The sequence below is a fragment of the Herpailurus yagouaroundi genome, unplaced genomic scaffold, assembly GCF_014898765.1.
Source record: "Herpailurus yagouaroundi ecotype Mexico unplaced genomic scaffold, PumYag 140, whole genome shotgun sequence".
Classification (NCBI taxonomy): Eukaryota; Metazoa; Chordata; class Mammalia; order Carnivora; family Felidae; genus Herpailurus; species Herpailurus yagouaroundi.
Window position 1 is genome coordinate 92,666,155 of NW_024412395.1, and position 15,926 is coordinate 92,682,080.

The following is a 15,926-nucleotide window of genomic DNA, read 5'->3' on the forward strand; positions in this document are numbered from 1 at the left end:
CTTTGTAAAAATGTTTTTAACTTTATCCCTTTACTTTATATAATTACAAGGTATGAATCTGAAGATGAAAAGAAAGAGTGGTACGAAGAAACTTGAAATTCTCAAGTCTTCAAAATGCAAATAAAAAAATACAGAGGAAATAATTAGTGTTCATTGGTGTACTGTCTGGTTTTCTGGCCTGGACTTTTTATTTAAAGAGCAAGCATTTTTTCCAATTTTTGTCAAGACCATTAAATGTTACCACAATCAAGCTTGCAAACTAGTCATTAATTCTGTAATTATAGATATAAAAAAATGCTCTAGCCTAACAGAAATTGGTTTCCAAAGTACGTCAGACTGTCCAGTGAGAAGTCTTCGAAGAATATCAAAACCTGCTATTCATATGAAAACTAGTAGTTTAATGAGGAATAGTATAATGAACAATCAGCTTGTGACCTGATGCTCTCAGGATACTTAACTTGTAATCCAAAGGTAAAGTCTACATATTTGAAAGCTAACAAACTCAGCTGAGAAAACAGAATTCTAAACTCATTCAGAAGAGGTAAATGCTAACCAAACATTGTACTTGGTACTTCAAAGTAGGTATTTATTCCTTATGGCCCTAAATCTTTGCCTATATGTGTCCGTGTGTATATATATCTGTGTATTTCCATGTGTGTGGTATATAATGCTATTGTGTATATGCAAAGGTGATATTTTCTGACTCACTAGTAACATGCTATAGCTTGTCTTGCTGGGAATGACAGGAGATTTATATCAATATTCATACTCTGATGTCCATCAAGTATTTTCAAGATGGCTGGTTGAGGGTATATTTTTACCAAGGAAAGATTCATCCTGATTAGAAAGCCAATATTTGGAAATGAGGGTAAAAATACTGCAATTCAATGTAGGCTTTTGCTCCAAAAAGTAGCAGAAATCTTTTTGTTGAGGCTTGGTCCTAATATTTACTTTCCATACAAAGCATAAACACAGTTTTATAAGCTAAGAGAGATAATTTTCACCTAAATAAAAATCCTAAAAAGTCACAGCCTTTTTTTCTAGCCATTTCTCATTTTCTTTGATTAGCAAGAGATCCAAATTTAGGTGAGGCAAATTTGCCCACTTAAGAATAATATTATCTATAAATGATTATTTTGGTTGCATTCTGTTTTTTTTTTTTTTAATATTTCTAACAGGCTTTGTGACACATAATTGGATATAGTTAGATGGAAATACAGTACCTTGAGCTGGGGAGTCCAAAGTGTACAACAGATGTTTAACAGATTTATGGAGAGTTTTGAAACCTTCGTTAGTTGTGACACGTGGATAAACCTTCTGCACGACCAGCAGTGCGCTAACAAGTCAAAAAACAATTAAACCAGATTGCATGTCAGGGTTTGCAGACGGAAACCAAAGGTTATTCAAGGAGAAAATGGCTATAGTAAATTATTCTTATAATGTAGAAGACAAGATACTGCTTTTGTTGTTTAATCACTTGTTTATTAATGCAGAAAACTCCCCCAAAATGTTCTAGAACCAGACAGAGCATTTTACATTTCCCCGATTCTAAAGACTCAGGACTCAAAGGCCTAAAAGGGAGTGAAGTTCACATCAATTGTTTCTGTTAAGACTTAAAAATAAGTGGTTAGGAATAGCTATGTCCAATGAAATGATGGCATTGTTTCTATTTAAGGGAAAATTTAAATACTGGAAATTATTTTTATTAAAAATCAAGCCTAGGGGCACCTGGGTGGCTCAATTGGTTGAGTGTCCAATTCTTGATTTGGGCTCGGGTCATGGTCCCAGCCCATGGTGCCAGTTGTGTGAATGAGCCCCACATTGGGCTCCATACTGAGCAAGGAGCCTGCTTAGGATTCTCTCTTTCTCTCCTTCTGCCCCTCTGCCCCTTTCCCTTGTGCTCTCTCTCTCTCTCTCTCTCCCTCTCTCTCTAAAGAAAATAAAATAAAAAAATCAAGCCCAGAGAAAGGACCCCATTTCAGGAATAATAATTATTTAAGCATTTGATAAATATTTATCTGTTGCTGGACAAATGGTAATGTTTTTGAAAAAGAAACAGAGCTTGCCCTAATTAAAGACTGCATTCTATTCTCTAAGTGTCCCATAGGTACTACTCCAGGAGTGGCTCAAAATTAATATCCAGACTAACTGGCACTATTTTCCTAGAGTTTTTATGTTACAAATAAGATGGGTGGTCTGCACTGGGGATGGCCAATCAGCAAATTCACTGATGCTTGAGTTCATTCTACATTTTCAAAAAGCAATTTGTTTCTTAAGAAATGTCTTTTTTATCCCTTTATTGTCATTAGTACATTTAAAAAAAAGCTGTCATTGTACATCTGAATTTTCCAAATACTGTGATTTATATCAATAATCAAGGGCAATGTTTTAACTTACTTGAGTAGTAACTAGAACAATAGGCTTCATTAACAATCTGCCATTGTGAAGTTAAATGTACACATGGAACTAATAGTTTTTCCCTATGTATCCTAGTGAACTAAAGGCTCACTCCAGCAACAGATATAGTATGTGCATACACTCTCATGGTTTTCTACAAGTTTTGAAATTTTTAATAGATTAATATCATTTTAATTTCAGCTCCCTAGCTATGAATAAAAGCTGTATTTAGAAAAGTAAATTGAGTGTCTTCTAGTTTCTAGCATAGTATGAGGTATACAGATAGATATGTGTATATGTGCATATAAGCATATATGTAATTTTATTTAGTCCTCTAATAATTCCATAAAGTCCATTTTATTTGCCTTGTTTTACAATGGGAAAACTAAACTTTAACAGTTACATAATATCCAGTTATTCATAAGTACAGCTGATTTTGTCTAATTTCAAAGTTTATGTTCTTTCTATTCTTCATCTTGTCTCCGGCATAGAAACTGTGCCCCAACATGGCTGAAGAGAAGGGCAGGACATTTCTGCACAGAGCCCACAGCATTATTAACCTGTTATTGTGTCTGGCCATAGAGGCATGGCTGTGTTTTTTTCATCTCTGCTCTATACACATAGCAATGGATACCTCAGGCATTTTATATTTGCCCTAAAAATCTCCCGGTTCTGACTTTGTGTTGAACCTTTCTGACCATGGAGACTAGTTAGATGGTCTCAGGTTATAGATTGCCACTAGCTTTCTCCCAAATTGGCCCTCTGCCTAACTCACCTGATCGGTTGTTTCACAGTAACACCTTCAAAGACTGAACAATTGGCAATCTCATTAAAGCTGTCAACATTATTGTTGTGAGTATCATTAGTAAAATGTCAGTAGACTTAATTCATCTTTTTCTAACAAGACATTTAACTTAAAAATAATGACACTTGGCCCTCATCCTCTCTGAAATCCTTTGAACACTTCATTGATCAAAATATTTTTATTTTACTTCATAGATTTTTTTCCCTGCTCTTTACCATAGAAAAATGGAAGTTATCAAAAGATAACTTATCTTAAAGATAATTTTAAGAGTTCTCATGATTTGGATTTCAGCACAGCTTCCTCATAAATGGTGAAAATCATATATATTTTTTCCATTTATACTTCTTGACTTTTTTGAGATTTCTCAGTTTTGCTAATTTATGTCACAACGTTAATATTGTATAATGTGGTTTTGGTGATGGTTTAAAAACAATTTACAACTCAAAAAAGAAAAAGTTGTTGAAGGAAATGACTTCACAGTTTTTGTGAAGTTCATTTATCCCTATTACTTTATCAACAAGAGTAAGATAAACTAGAGACCCTAATTTGTATATAGCCATTTATGGTGAGGAAATTATGACTCTTAATGACACTGTCAGTTTAATAACAATAAATAATAAAGAAGATTTAACTTTAAAAAATTGTTTATAAAGGCTCTCCAACAGAAATATAATGCAAGTCGCATATTTAAACTTTATAGTAGTCATGTTAAAAAAGTTAAAAGAAATAGATGAAATTAATTTTTTTTTTTTATTTATTTTTTTTTTTTATTTTTTTAAAAATTTTTTTTTCAACGTTTATTTATTTTTGGGACAGAGAGAGACAGAGCATGAATGGGGGAGGGGCAGAGAGAGAGGGAGACACAGAATCAGAAACATGCTCCAGGCTCTGAGCCATCAGCCCAGAGCCCGACGCGGGGCTCGAACTCACGGACCGCGAGATCGTGACCTGGCTGAAGTCGGACGCTTAACCGACTGCGCCACCCAGGCGCCCCTAGATGAAATTAATTTTAACAAACTATTTTATTAAATCAATACATCCAAAATATTATCACTTCAATAGCCAGCCAATATAAACATTATTAATGAAATATTTTAAGTCTTTTATTGTTCTAAGTTTTTCAAAATTCACCACGAATTTTATACTTACGGATCATCTCAATTCAGATACTAAATTTTCATTGAAAATATTTATTCTGTATTTAGATTTCATTCAACTACAGATGAAATGTAGGTTCACATATCAATATTATTCCAAACATACTAAAAGGTTTATCATTAACTGAATCAAATATCAGTGTTTAAAAGTTAAATAAAGTTAAAAATTCAGAGTTTTAGTCAAAATCCACATGGGGTTATCATACTAGAAAGCCATATTAGATAGCCAAGGGCTATCATATTAGAAAAAAAAACTAGTGTATAAATCAATAATAAAAAAACAAATTAAATAAATATTCTTTAAAAAAGAATTGCTTAAAGTCAAATGTCATCTACTTTAAAATAAAGCTATTTCTTTTAGATATTTCTCTTTTCTTTTTCATTATTAGTAGACTGGTTTACAACATTTGTAATCATTACTGGACAACATGTTCTATTGCATAATGCTATAATATGCAATAATTATATTTTAAATTTTAAGAGAATTAAAACAGCTACAGTACAATGCTTATCCTATATAATTTACTTCACTAAAATTATGCCTAAAGTTTGTTATTTATTTATTTATTTATTTATTTATTTATTTATTTATAATCCTAAAGTATTTTTTTGGATCTCCTACTTTCTACTAAATATTATTTAGTGGGATCTTTGTTTTTTATTTGTTGTTTCTTAACCAAATTTTGTTGAGGTATAATTCACACACAATAAGATGCACCTATTTTAGGTTATAATTCAGTGCGTTTTAACAAATATATATACTCATGTAACCACCATGCTAATATGATACAAAGCATTTCAATAATCCCCAAAAAGTTGTCTCATTCTCCCAATAGTTGTCCTGGGATCCAATGATCTAATTTCTAACACTATAAATTAATTTTGTCAATTTGAGAACTTCATATAAATGGAATAATATAATATCTACACATCCAGTAAGTGTTCTTTTTTTGAGGGGGAGGGATCTGGATTCTTTTGCCAGCATAATAGTCATAAAATGTATCCATATTATTGTGTGATTCAGTAATCATTTGTTTTTCTTGTTGAGTAGAATTCCAATATGTAAATAAACTATAATTCTTTTGCTGTTTTATTTTTGGATATTTGTTTTTTCTCTCAATTTTTAGTTATCATGAATAAATCTGCTATCAACATAGCATACAAGTCTTCATGTGGACATGTTTTCATTTTCTTGGGTAAATATCCAAGAGTAAAATGCTACATCATATGGGCCTACTATTAACTTCATTAGAAGTTATCACACTGTTTTCCATAGAGTTCTATTTGTTCTACATTCTTGCCAACAATTGAGGTTGTCCATCTTTAAAAATTTTACCCATTCTAGTGAGTGTGTAGTGATGTCTTACTATGGTCTGATAACTATTTTGACTCTTTTTATTGCTACATTATATAATTCAAATGATTCTTTCTCCTTTAACTGATTTACCCGTTTCCTTGTTAAGATAGAATATAAATAAGAGCAAGAGGATGAAGTGCCAAAATCCTGGGTAAATAAAAATTACCCTAAGTGCTAAAATGAAGACCAATTTAGAGAACGAAACTTCTTAATACCTTGCCCTTCTGTAATTTAGTTATGACATGCTATGGTGGAAAAAGCATAGGACTTGGATTCAGATTCCTTGACTTCAGGTCCTGCCTTTGCCACTTACTAGTTCTAGATACTTGGGGAAGTCATTTGAAAGGGTTTGTTTCCTCTTCTACAAAATGGGGCTATCTGTTGTCTCAATCTCAAAGCATTGTTGTGGGATCAAATGAGATTAATGTACCAACATAAGGGCTTATTATAAGGTCTTTGAACAAACATAATATCTTGGAAGCTTTCCAAAGAAGATGAGAACACTCTCTTCTGGTGCCTCAGACATTTTAGATGGAATATATCATGCTCTTAATAACATATTAGAGAGGGAGCCTGCATTCTGGGGTTAGAAAACCAAGGTTTAAACCCTCATTGCTGTATAATCATCAAATATTTAATTTTATGACCCTCTGTTACCTCATTCACAAAATAAATATTAGTTTAGCTGTAGGATGTAATGTGGATATATAAAGGGCTCAGTAAAGTGCCTGGTATGTAATAGACACACAATAATTGATGGTTGTTGATATTGTGGTTTTTTTTAATGCACATTTCCAAATCAGCTAGACAGGAGTCAAAATCAAAACTTAAATATAAGACCATTAAATCCTAACTGCTGGCATATTCTGAATTCTTTTATAAGGAAAATAACTTTTAAAGGGATTTCTCCTGGGGGCAGCTGGGTGGCTCAGTCGGTTAAGCATCCGACTTCGGCTTGGGTTATGATCTCACGGTTCGGAAGTTTGAGCCCTATGTCCGGCTCTGTGCTGACAGCTCAGAGCCTGGAGCCTGCTTCGGATTCTATGTCTGCCTCTCTCTCTCTTTCTGTCCCTCCCCTGATTGCTCTGTCTCTCTCTCAAAAATAAACATTAGAAAAAAATTTAAAGGGATTTCTCCTGCAAAAATAATTCCAAATCTTTGTGTTATATATGTCAAATAAAGCCAAACTAATACACAGGTTTAGAAAGGTCATGTATAGACTGGCCGCATATGAGGGAAGCCAACCCCATTGAGGTAGCTCAATTCAAAACTCCACCAACAGGTTGTTTTATATTGGATGGTATCAACAAAAACCCAATGGAATAGTTTATTCTTGGGCAGTTTAAATGCTAAATGCACAGAATTCTGGTTGTCCCTGAATGAGTCGGAGCCAATGTTCTAATCTATGACTGGTCCTGTTACACACCTCTTTTTCAGAAGGTCTGCAATACCAACTGACAATACATTTGTTAAGTTACTGTTCCTCCTCACTTCTTCATGTACTTGGATAACCCTGAAGTCCCACTGGTTATTTTTTTCTTTGCTTAACTAATACCCTCATCTTCATTGATAAAATTTGCAAAAAGGTGTTGAAGGATTATCTGCTCCATGTTTAAACTACTTACCTACCAGTGATCCTTACAGGTACCATTACAAATAAATAAATAAATAAATAAATAAATAAATAAATAAATAAAGGCTTCTTTGTGAATAGTAATGTCCCACTTGCTTCTCATATTTTCTTACCTGTTTGCATTTCGAAGAACATCAAGCAGATTGCTCAGTGTCGTCTCATTCTGGAATACACTTGGAAAACTAGAAAGGAGCTGCCACACAGCAGTCTGCTCTTGCACTTGTGAGAAGAAGGACAGCACTTTGACCATTTCCTGAAATACTGTCTTCTGGTTGTTGGGATCGCTTGATATCTTATAAAATAACAAACAGTGCAAAGTGAGAGTTTGGCATTTGTAATCACGTGGCTTATTGTTTTGGGAAACACTGAAAATTTAGATTTTCACATAATTCTTTCTGATTTTCATACAATATGAAATCATCCTTTACTCTGAAAAATTATAACCATTTCTAATATACTTAAACATAATTGGATTTTTTTGCTATGCCTCCAGAAATTAGCATATTTCAAGCTTGGTTAACAGAGCTATGTTTCTATTTATATAAAATATTTTAAATTGCACTTTTTAATTCCTTAAAATGAAATTAGGTTCTAGGTAATATTTTTGTTTTTCCCAAGGGTATCTGGTTTAGAAGTTACAGATATATCTTCTCTATATCCATTAGTAGACTTTCTATTATTTGGGTACAGAACCCTTAAAACTATATATATTTACTATTATAATTACACATACATACATACTTAATGGGATAAAATATTTCCAATGTTCTGTTGCCATATCAGGAACTTTAGTATAATAAATGATTTATATAGTAAATGAATATATATAATAATCACATCTTACAAGCAAACAAATAACAAAAACCATGACCTTTGGTCTTGCTCTGGATCATAGGACCCAGGTAGTACTTTCAAAGTAAGGTATTTTTTCATTATATTCCCACCCAAAGTAATTTTCTTAATAAACTCAATCATACTGGTAAAGTCAGGCTTTTGTTCAGTTGTAATTGAAGTTCTTTCATGCTGAGAATGTGATTTTGAACAATATATTCTTAAGCACACATTTTACTCTACATGACTGCTGAATTTGTTTAGAAAGCATTTTAAGTGCTCTAAGTTGGATTGGGGTTATTATAACACTGTCTCTAATCCAGTTCATTTGGAAAACTCAGATTACTAAAGATAGTTCAAGCATTCTAAACTTAACAAAAATTACAATAAAATTCAGAGAACCAAGAGGAAAATATCAGAAGTGGACATGTATCATTTATTCTTGCTTATGAAATTTCAACAAAATTCTGAATATTTTTGAGATCTTTCACCATATGTGGGGTTTTGTTAAATTTGCACATCGTAGTGTAAAAATAGCATATAAAAGTGGTCATTACCACTTTACAGTATAAAGTCCTTACCCCTAATGTACAATGTTTTGGGGGAGAGGAATATATTGTTTCATCAAAAATCCGTTTTTCAAAGTAGGCTTCATGGTAATGAGAAAAATTAAAAAGATCACCCATTACTCTAACTTCTGAGAGTTATATGGCTCCAGTAGTTTAATTATTAAACTTATATATGACATCCTGAGTAATCTTACTTAAATATCTCAAGAGAAAACAATCTTCATTCACCATAGAGGAAAGCCACCTACAAAGATGTGTCTACGTTAACCAAAATGCAATATTTTTGGTTCAACATTGAAATCATTTCAATCCTGAACATTTCAATGGAAAGCAGATATTACTTAGAATGAGATACTGTGTGTGAGTCTCTGTGTGAGTAATTCATGCTAAGGGTGAGCACATATTCAAGTCAATATTTCCTAGTCCATGTGGGCTATGGACTTGCTCTTTGACTCAAATTGAATTACTTGTGGATACAAGAATGGAAACAATACATGTCCTTTCATTGTTTAAGAGGTCTTGATCAAATTAAAATGTTTACACTCACCTGAGAGAATTGGTTTGTTAGTTCATGAAGAGAAGACTCTAAAAAGGTCATATTGGATAGGCAAAATCTGTTAAAAACGTTTTTCCCTAGGGTGGTCCAAGTGAAGGCATAATGGGCAATATAGTCTGGATAGCTATCACACAGTTCTCTCCGAATGTCTTCTGAAGTTGAATTTTGCTTTAACAGCTAAAAATGTGTGAGAGAAGAGTGGGATAATGATGTCAGTACATACAGATATGAAATATTCTTGTCTTCAAGGAAATGGACTTGTTTTCATAATAGCCATTTTAAGGTCCTGCATTATAGCTACTATTCAAATAACACTAAAATACACTCGGTTTATTTATTACAAGTTACAAGAGAATGTGTGAATGTGGCCATTCTTGTCACTGTTGTGATTTACATGATTCAGATATGACTTGTTTAACTGAACTCATTTCCTGTCTCTGACCAGAGAAGCTAAATGCACCGGGTCTTTTCTCGCAAAAATCGTCAGATGTAAAAATCTGAGTTTCTCCTGGGCTTTTAGCAGCAAACTCAGGTGTCCTAACTCTTTGTGACACTTCTTGGGAAAGTAGCTGTGATCTCTGGAAGACTTCCAAAGAGGGGGAGCTTCAGAGTCCAAGACAAACAGTGTTTTTAGTGAAGTGGACAAACATGGATTACATTTCACATGGAAAGAAATACTTCATTTAAGAAGTATGCATATGATGGGGCGCCTGGGTGGCGCAGTCGGTTGAGCGTCCGACTTCAGCCAGGTCACGATCTCGCGGTCCGGGAGTTCGAGCCCCGCGTCAGGCTCTGGGCTGATGGCTCAGAGCCTGGAGCCTGTTTCCGATTCTGTGTCTCCCTCTCTCTCTGCTCCTCCCCCGTTCATGCTCTGTCTCTCTCTGTCCCAAAAATAAATAAACGTTGAAAAAAAATTTTTTTTTTAAAAAAAGAAGTATGCATATGAAGAGAAAAGGAAAACATATGCATGAAAACACATAAAGGTATATAATTAACAGATGCAATAAGTGGAAAGCATTTTTATAATGGAATCATTCTAAGTCTTCATATATTTCACAGTACAGACCAGACAGGGCACTAATTGTAGGTAGAATAGTGATCACATTGACCATTTTAGGTTTTTAGGTCTTTATAGAGCCAATTATATTAGTTATAATATCTAATGGGTCCTTCCTAACAATTAATTCTTAGAACCCTGTTAGGTGAGGGGCAATTAACTTTATTGTCCCCTTAAGATTATGTCACAGAAGCTACACTCTTCCTTCTAGTGACGCAACTTCTAAGTGAATGGAACAAGACAGGATCCACTTATTCCAGGATATACTATAAGTGCCAAGTCCTCGAGCCATTCATCCATATCTCTTTCTTAACATTACACATAAACTCACTCCAAAATGATTTCTCTACTCATTTTTGCAAGGGTTGCAGAAAGCAGGAAAGAGAAAGAAAGAGGAATCAGAGAGATCGCTGACACAGGCATCAACATATCATCCTGATTTTGACATCCCTTCCTTGCTCCAACTACTCTAAAAATATGTATCTATACATAGAAAATCAATTTTTGACTTATCTTCACTGGATATATGACTCTGTGCTGCCTCACAAAATTCTGAAATTTCATTCCATGTGAGAAAAATAATTTTGGAGTTTCAACACAATAAGGCGGTATTTTTGAGGATAGCATTTTTATTCTATATATTAAAGAATTTAGCTGATCCAATGCAAGACTATTTGCTTCTAGGAACCAATATGGAAGAAATAGAAATGGAATAAAATAACTTTCCCCTATTTAGGGAGGGTTTACATTGGAATTAACTGAGCATATTGGGGGCTTCTTTTGCCAAATAGGGTGCTTTAGGTATCTCAAATATTATTACTGTTGAAACTAGACTTTCAAAATCTAGACTGAAACAAATGGGAAAGTCTTGTATTTCAGCCAACACTGGCAGAATTGTCCTGATGGGTAATAGCGCCTTTCTTGGAATCCCTTTTTGTGTTGTAAACCTTTGGCTTATTTACATAAACCAGTTTATTGAGATGCCTCATTTATACAGAATGTTTTTAAGGGTAACTAACAGAGACATATTAAGCAGCAGAGGTTATGATCACTGGAATATGAATAAAAGTCAAAGTTATGTCCTATATCCTATGTTCCATCCAGATGGAAGAAACATCTACTACGTAAAATATGAATATATTATTTAAAATGCATATGTGTACATGTGCGTATGACAGAGACAGAGACAGTGAGAGAGAGACAGAGAGAGAGAAGTCTATTAGAAAATGTTGAAAATGATCTCTTTTTGATGTCTGAAGAGCACATAAAGCAGGACTCAAATGCCTACAGGGGCTAGCCAAATAAATGTATGAATCTGGCTGGATAAAAGACAGTAAGGAAAAGTGGGGACTGTGGTCAACAGAAGAGTACCTGTTCTGTGTAAAAGCGTTCAAATTCAATTTCCTAATATCCTTACGCAAACCTGTAGACACACGCGCACACACACACACACACACTTAACTCATAGGCTGCCAGTTTACGCCTCTGATAGAAATTATGCTTATTTTTTTTGTATCTGAAATCTTAAAATAAATGACTGCTGAACAAAGGGATAGATATGTCAGCTCTCCAAACTACACTAAGCAAAAGGACTTTGCTACTTCAGGGAGATATTTTCCATAGCTCCAAATTTTCCAAAGGCATGATCAGTATGGATGAGGCAGCAAGTTTAATGAGTGTTAGAGCTTCATATGCTTTCATATTCGTTTTTTTCTTCCCTATTTCAGAAAATTAGATCATATGCAATGCCACCCTATCTCTAACTAAAGGAAAATCTTAAGTTTGATTAAGGGGCTTAACAGGGAAGTAAATAAATGTCCAAGACCTTAAAGAATTCAGAATGTCTGAGAATTAATCTTTTTTTTTTAATGTTTATTTATTTTTGAGAGACGAAGAGAGAGAGACAGAATGCAAGTGGGAGAGGGGCAGAGAGAGAAGGAGACACAGAATATGAAGCAGGCTCCAGGATCTGAGCTGTCAGCACAGAGCCCAATGCAGGGCTCAAACCCACAGATCGTGAGATCACGACCTGAGCCGAATTCGTATGCTTAAACAACTGAGCCACTCAGGCGCCCCGAGAATTAAGCTTTTTATGGAAGAGCTCCTAAGAAAAGAATTTCCCTGAGATATTACTCCAAATGGGAGGGTGTCCCAAATCTCTTCCTGTTTGGGAATTCCTTTTATTAAGGTATTTGTTCAACTGCTATTTATTATCAGTTCATTACAAAACTGAGTGAAATTACCTTTTCCAAACCAAGGATTCGGGCAAGGATTTGACTACCATTGAAAGTATCTGTTCCCATGCTTTCCAAATTAGAACTGGTACTGGGAAATACTGTGACTGCAATAGAAAAAAGAACAGATTAGCATTCGAAATAGACACACAAAAATGGACAGATTCACACAAGAATCCGTAAATATCACTTGTGCCCTTATATACCCCAAAGCAAGAATGTGCTCAATATGCATCTTCCATGAAAATTTTGAACTGGTAAAACAGCAAATTTCATCATTATTTTTTTTCACATAAAATTGTGATGGTTTTGGTCTGCTCTTGGGTTTTTTCCAATCAGCTTAGATGTCATTTGCTTTCATTCCAGTTTATGTCATTAAACTTCATCACCAATATTATCGCCTAATAAAGTACATCATTTCTGTGCAGGCCTGGAGGATTTGAGGTGTCTCCACGAGCTCCACAGATCCATCATATCTAACATCTGTTCAAAGGATCTGCCAATGCACATCTGGTGATAATGGTTTTCTTTTTAATTATTCAATTGGGAGGCTAAAATCTGCTTAGGATCATAAATTCCTTCCTCCCCAAAGTGTTTTCTGAAAGATATTTCAGATCAAATAAATGGGATGAAGCAATTAGTCCAGACTACAGTATACTCTAATTAAGCAATTCTCAAAGTAGCCTCATCTAGTACTATTTATGATGTGGTGGGGTGTTCTGGGTTAGGAGCATTAGCTAGAAGATTATGTTCATCCCCATAGCATGGATGTTCAGTAAGCCAGTATGTTACCTTTTATACGTTTTAGACAGAGACAGTTAGTTATCCTCACAGCAAAGAATCTTAGTATTCAAAAATCCAGTGATCTATCATCAGTAGGGCCTACGTTTTATTATAATGCCTGTGGGGCTGAAGAATTTACCAACTGATTCCTCTGGACCAGGCGATACATTTGTGAGATGAGCGGAGAGGGTAAGAGACATAATCTGTGGCTACCGAGCAAAGCAAAGCCTACTAGACCACAACACTATAATCTTATTTCTACTGTGCTTTAAGCTACTCAGCCAAATACCCTCAGATCATTCACGATAGAACATTAACTCCTCAGAACCACTCACCATCGTATTCCTCCTACATTAACACAACAGGACCTTTTTCATTTGGTTCATCAACTTGTATTGGAATGTTATTTAATGCCATAGTTTTTTTGTTTTGTTTTGTTTTGGTTTGTTTTGGTTTGTTTTGGGGGGGTAGTTGACACACAAGGTTATATTAGTTTTAGGTCTACAACATAGTGATTCAACAAATCCGTATGGTATACTATGCTCACAAGTGTAGTTATTGTCTGTTACCATACAACACTATTACAACATCATTGACTTTATTCCCTATTTCCTGTCCTGTGTCCTTTATTCCTGTGACTTGTTTATTCCATAACTGAAAGCCTGTATCTCTCACTCCCTTTCACTCATTTTGTCTGTCCTCCCTCCCCCTTCTCTCTGGCAATCTGTCTGGTGACCTATCTTTATCGGTTTAGTTCTTTTTGTCTGTTTATTCATTAGTTTTGTTTTGTTTTTTAGGTTCCACTTATGAGTGAAATCTTATGGTATTTATCTCTCTCAGTCTGGCTTATTTCACTTAGCATAATACCCTCTATGTCCAGCCATGTTATTGCAAATGGAAAGATCTTACTTATCCTTTTTTATGGTAGCATAATATTCCAGTGTGTATATATATCTGTGTGTGTGCGTGCATGTGTGTGTGTGTGCGTACACCATATCTTTATTCATGTATCTACTGAACACTTTTGTTGTTCCCATGTCTTGGCTATTGTAAATAGTGCTGCAATTAACACAGGGGTGCATATATCTTTTCAAATTAGCATATCATTTTATTTGAGTAAATACCCAGTAGGGGAATTATAGGATAATGTGGTATTTCTGTTTTTAATTTTTTAAGGAACCTCCGTACTGTTTTCCACAGTGGCTGTACCAATTTACACAATGTTATAGAATCTTAAATATTCCATTAGTAAGAACTTAATTTCCAATTATCTCAAGAACTTTGCATAATTGCACTGCCACACTCAGGCAACCTTAAGGAACATTTAGGAATATTCTCTGAGGAATATTCTAGGCATTCCATCTCTGTTTGAAAAGTTAAAAGTATAACCCTTTCAAAGATTAGACCTTGCTGGCTGTTCCAAAAGGCCTGCTCTAAACTCGAGAGAAGAGAATAGCTTACCCGGTGATGTGTGCCTTCTTTCTGGAACTTTGGTGCTCTGGAGTGATAAATTGCTGTCCTTCTCCAGGTTGGATGACTTTCTCAGAATTTCACTAGAGAAGAAAAAGCAAGAACTCTATAACTTCACCCACATTAATTTCAGTTAGTTACAGCAATGTATTATGTGGCAGATACCAGGGCTCTCCAAGGACTTTCAAATTTTTAATTTACTTTCTAGGATTGTAATGGAAGAACTCACCTAACCACACACCAATGAATATAGTTGCTCTCCAAAAAGGTAAATTTTTATTCAGACAAAATGGCCTGGATGATGTTTAGTTATTTTTACTTTTATCTTGTAAAAAGGAAATTATTTTTAAAAGACATTAGGGTTAAATATTGGAAATAATTATGATATATATATATCATATAGATGGTATATATATATGTATAATCTATATGATATATATCATATAGATGATATATATATGCTATTACATCATATATATATATATATATATATATATATATATATATACACATTTCATTTAAAAAGATGAGGGATTCCAAAGAGATGAGAGCTCAAGGATGCTTGTGCTTCAGGGACTGAAACAAAGGTATGCTTATTTGTTAACCTTGAAAGAAGAGAAAAAAGAAAAGATAAGAAAAGAAAAGAAAGAAAATTTGTCTTTACAAGACAGATTCAAGGAAGAAAGAAAAGAACACACCTTTATTGAGTGTCTAGTCTGTGCCAAGCTCTGTGGCTGTTGCCATCACAGGTGGCACCAGGTGTTAAAGGAATGTATGATGATGTAAGTAGACTTTTTATTGTACTGGATGCATCAACGCAGCAACATAGCATTGTGGTGCCAGGAATCCCTGCATTATCATGGTCACAGTAGTTTTGGGAAGGAAACATTACTGGACCTTTAGGAACCTTCTTTTTAAAAATTCACTTCCTCTTTAGTTGATTATTAAAATGGAGATAATCATACTTTCTGGAAAACATGATATATCTAAACTAAGTGTCCAAAATAAATGTACGTATTTCAAGACTAAAATCAGTCTCGTGCCTGGATGTGAACACTTTTTGGAATTCCTAAAAGT

General features: G+C 34.3%; 1 protein-coding gene across 2 annotated transcripts in view; it reads right to left on the reverse strand.

The window, feature by feature from the left end:
* The window catches only part of ABCA12 (ATP binding cassette subfamily A member 12), a 279,848-nt gene that overhangs the window by 92,802 nt on the left and 171,120 nt on the right, over window positions 1–15,926 (reverse strand). For both annotated transcript variants that reach the window (XM_040476160.1, XM_040476159.1), the window contains 5 exons: window positions 14,841–14,932; window positions 12,606–12,703; window positions 9,297–9,482; window positions 7,463–7,641; window positions 1,224–1,336 (listed from right to left, as the gene is read on the reverse strand). In XM_040476160.1, the coding sequence (XP_040332094.1) occupies window positions 1,224–1,336; window positions 7,463–7,641; window positions 9,297–9,482; window positions 12,606–12,665 (538 nt within the window). In that variant the 5' untranslated portion in view covers window positions 12,666–12,703; window positions 14,841–14,932. The remainder of the gene's footprint in view (window positions 1–1,223; window positions 1,337–7,462; window positions 7,642–9,296; window positions 9,483–12,605; window positions 12,704–14,840; window positions 14,933–15,926) is intronic.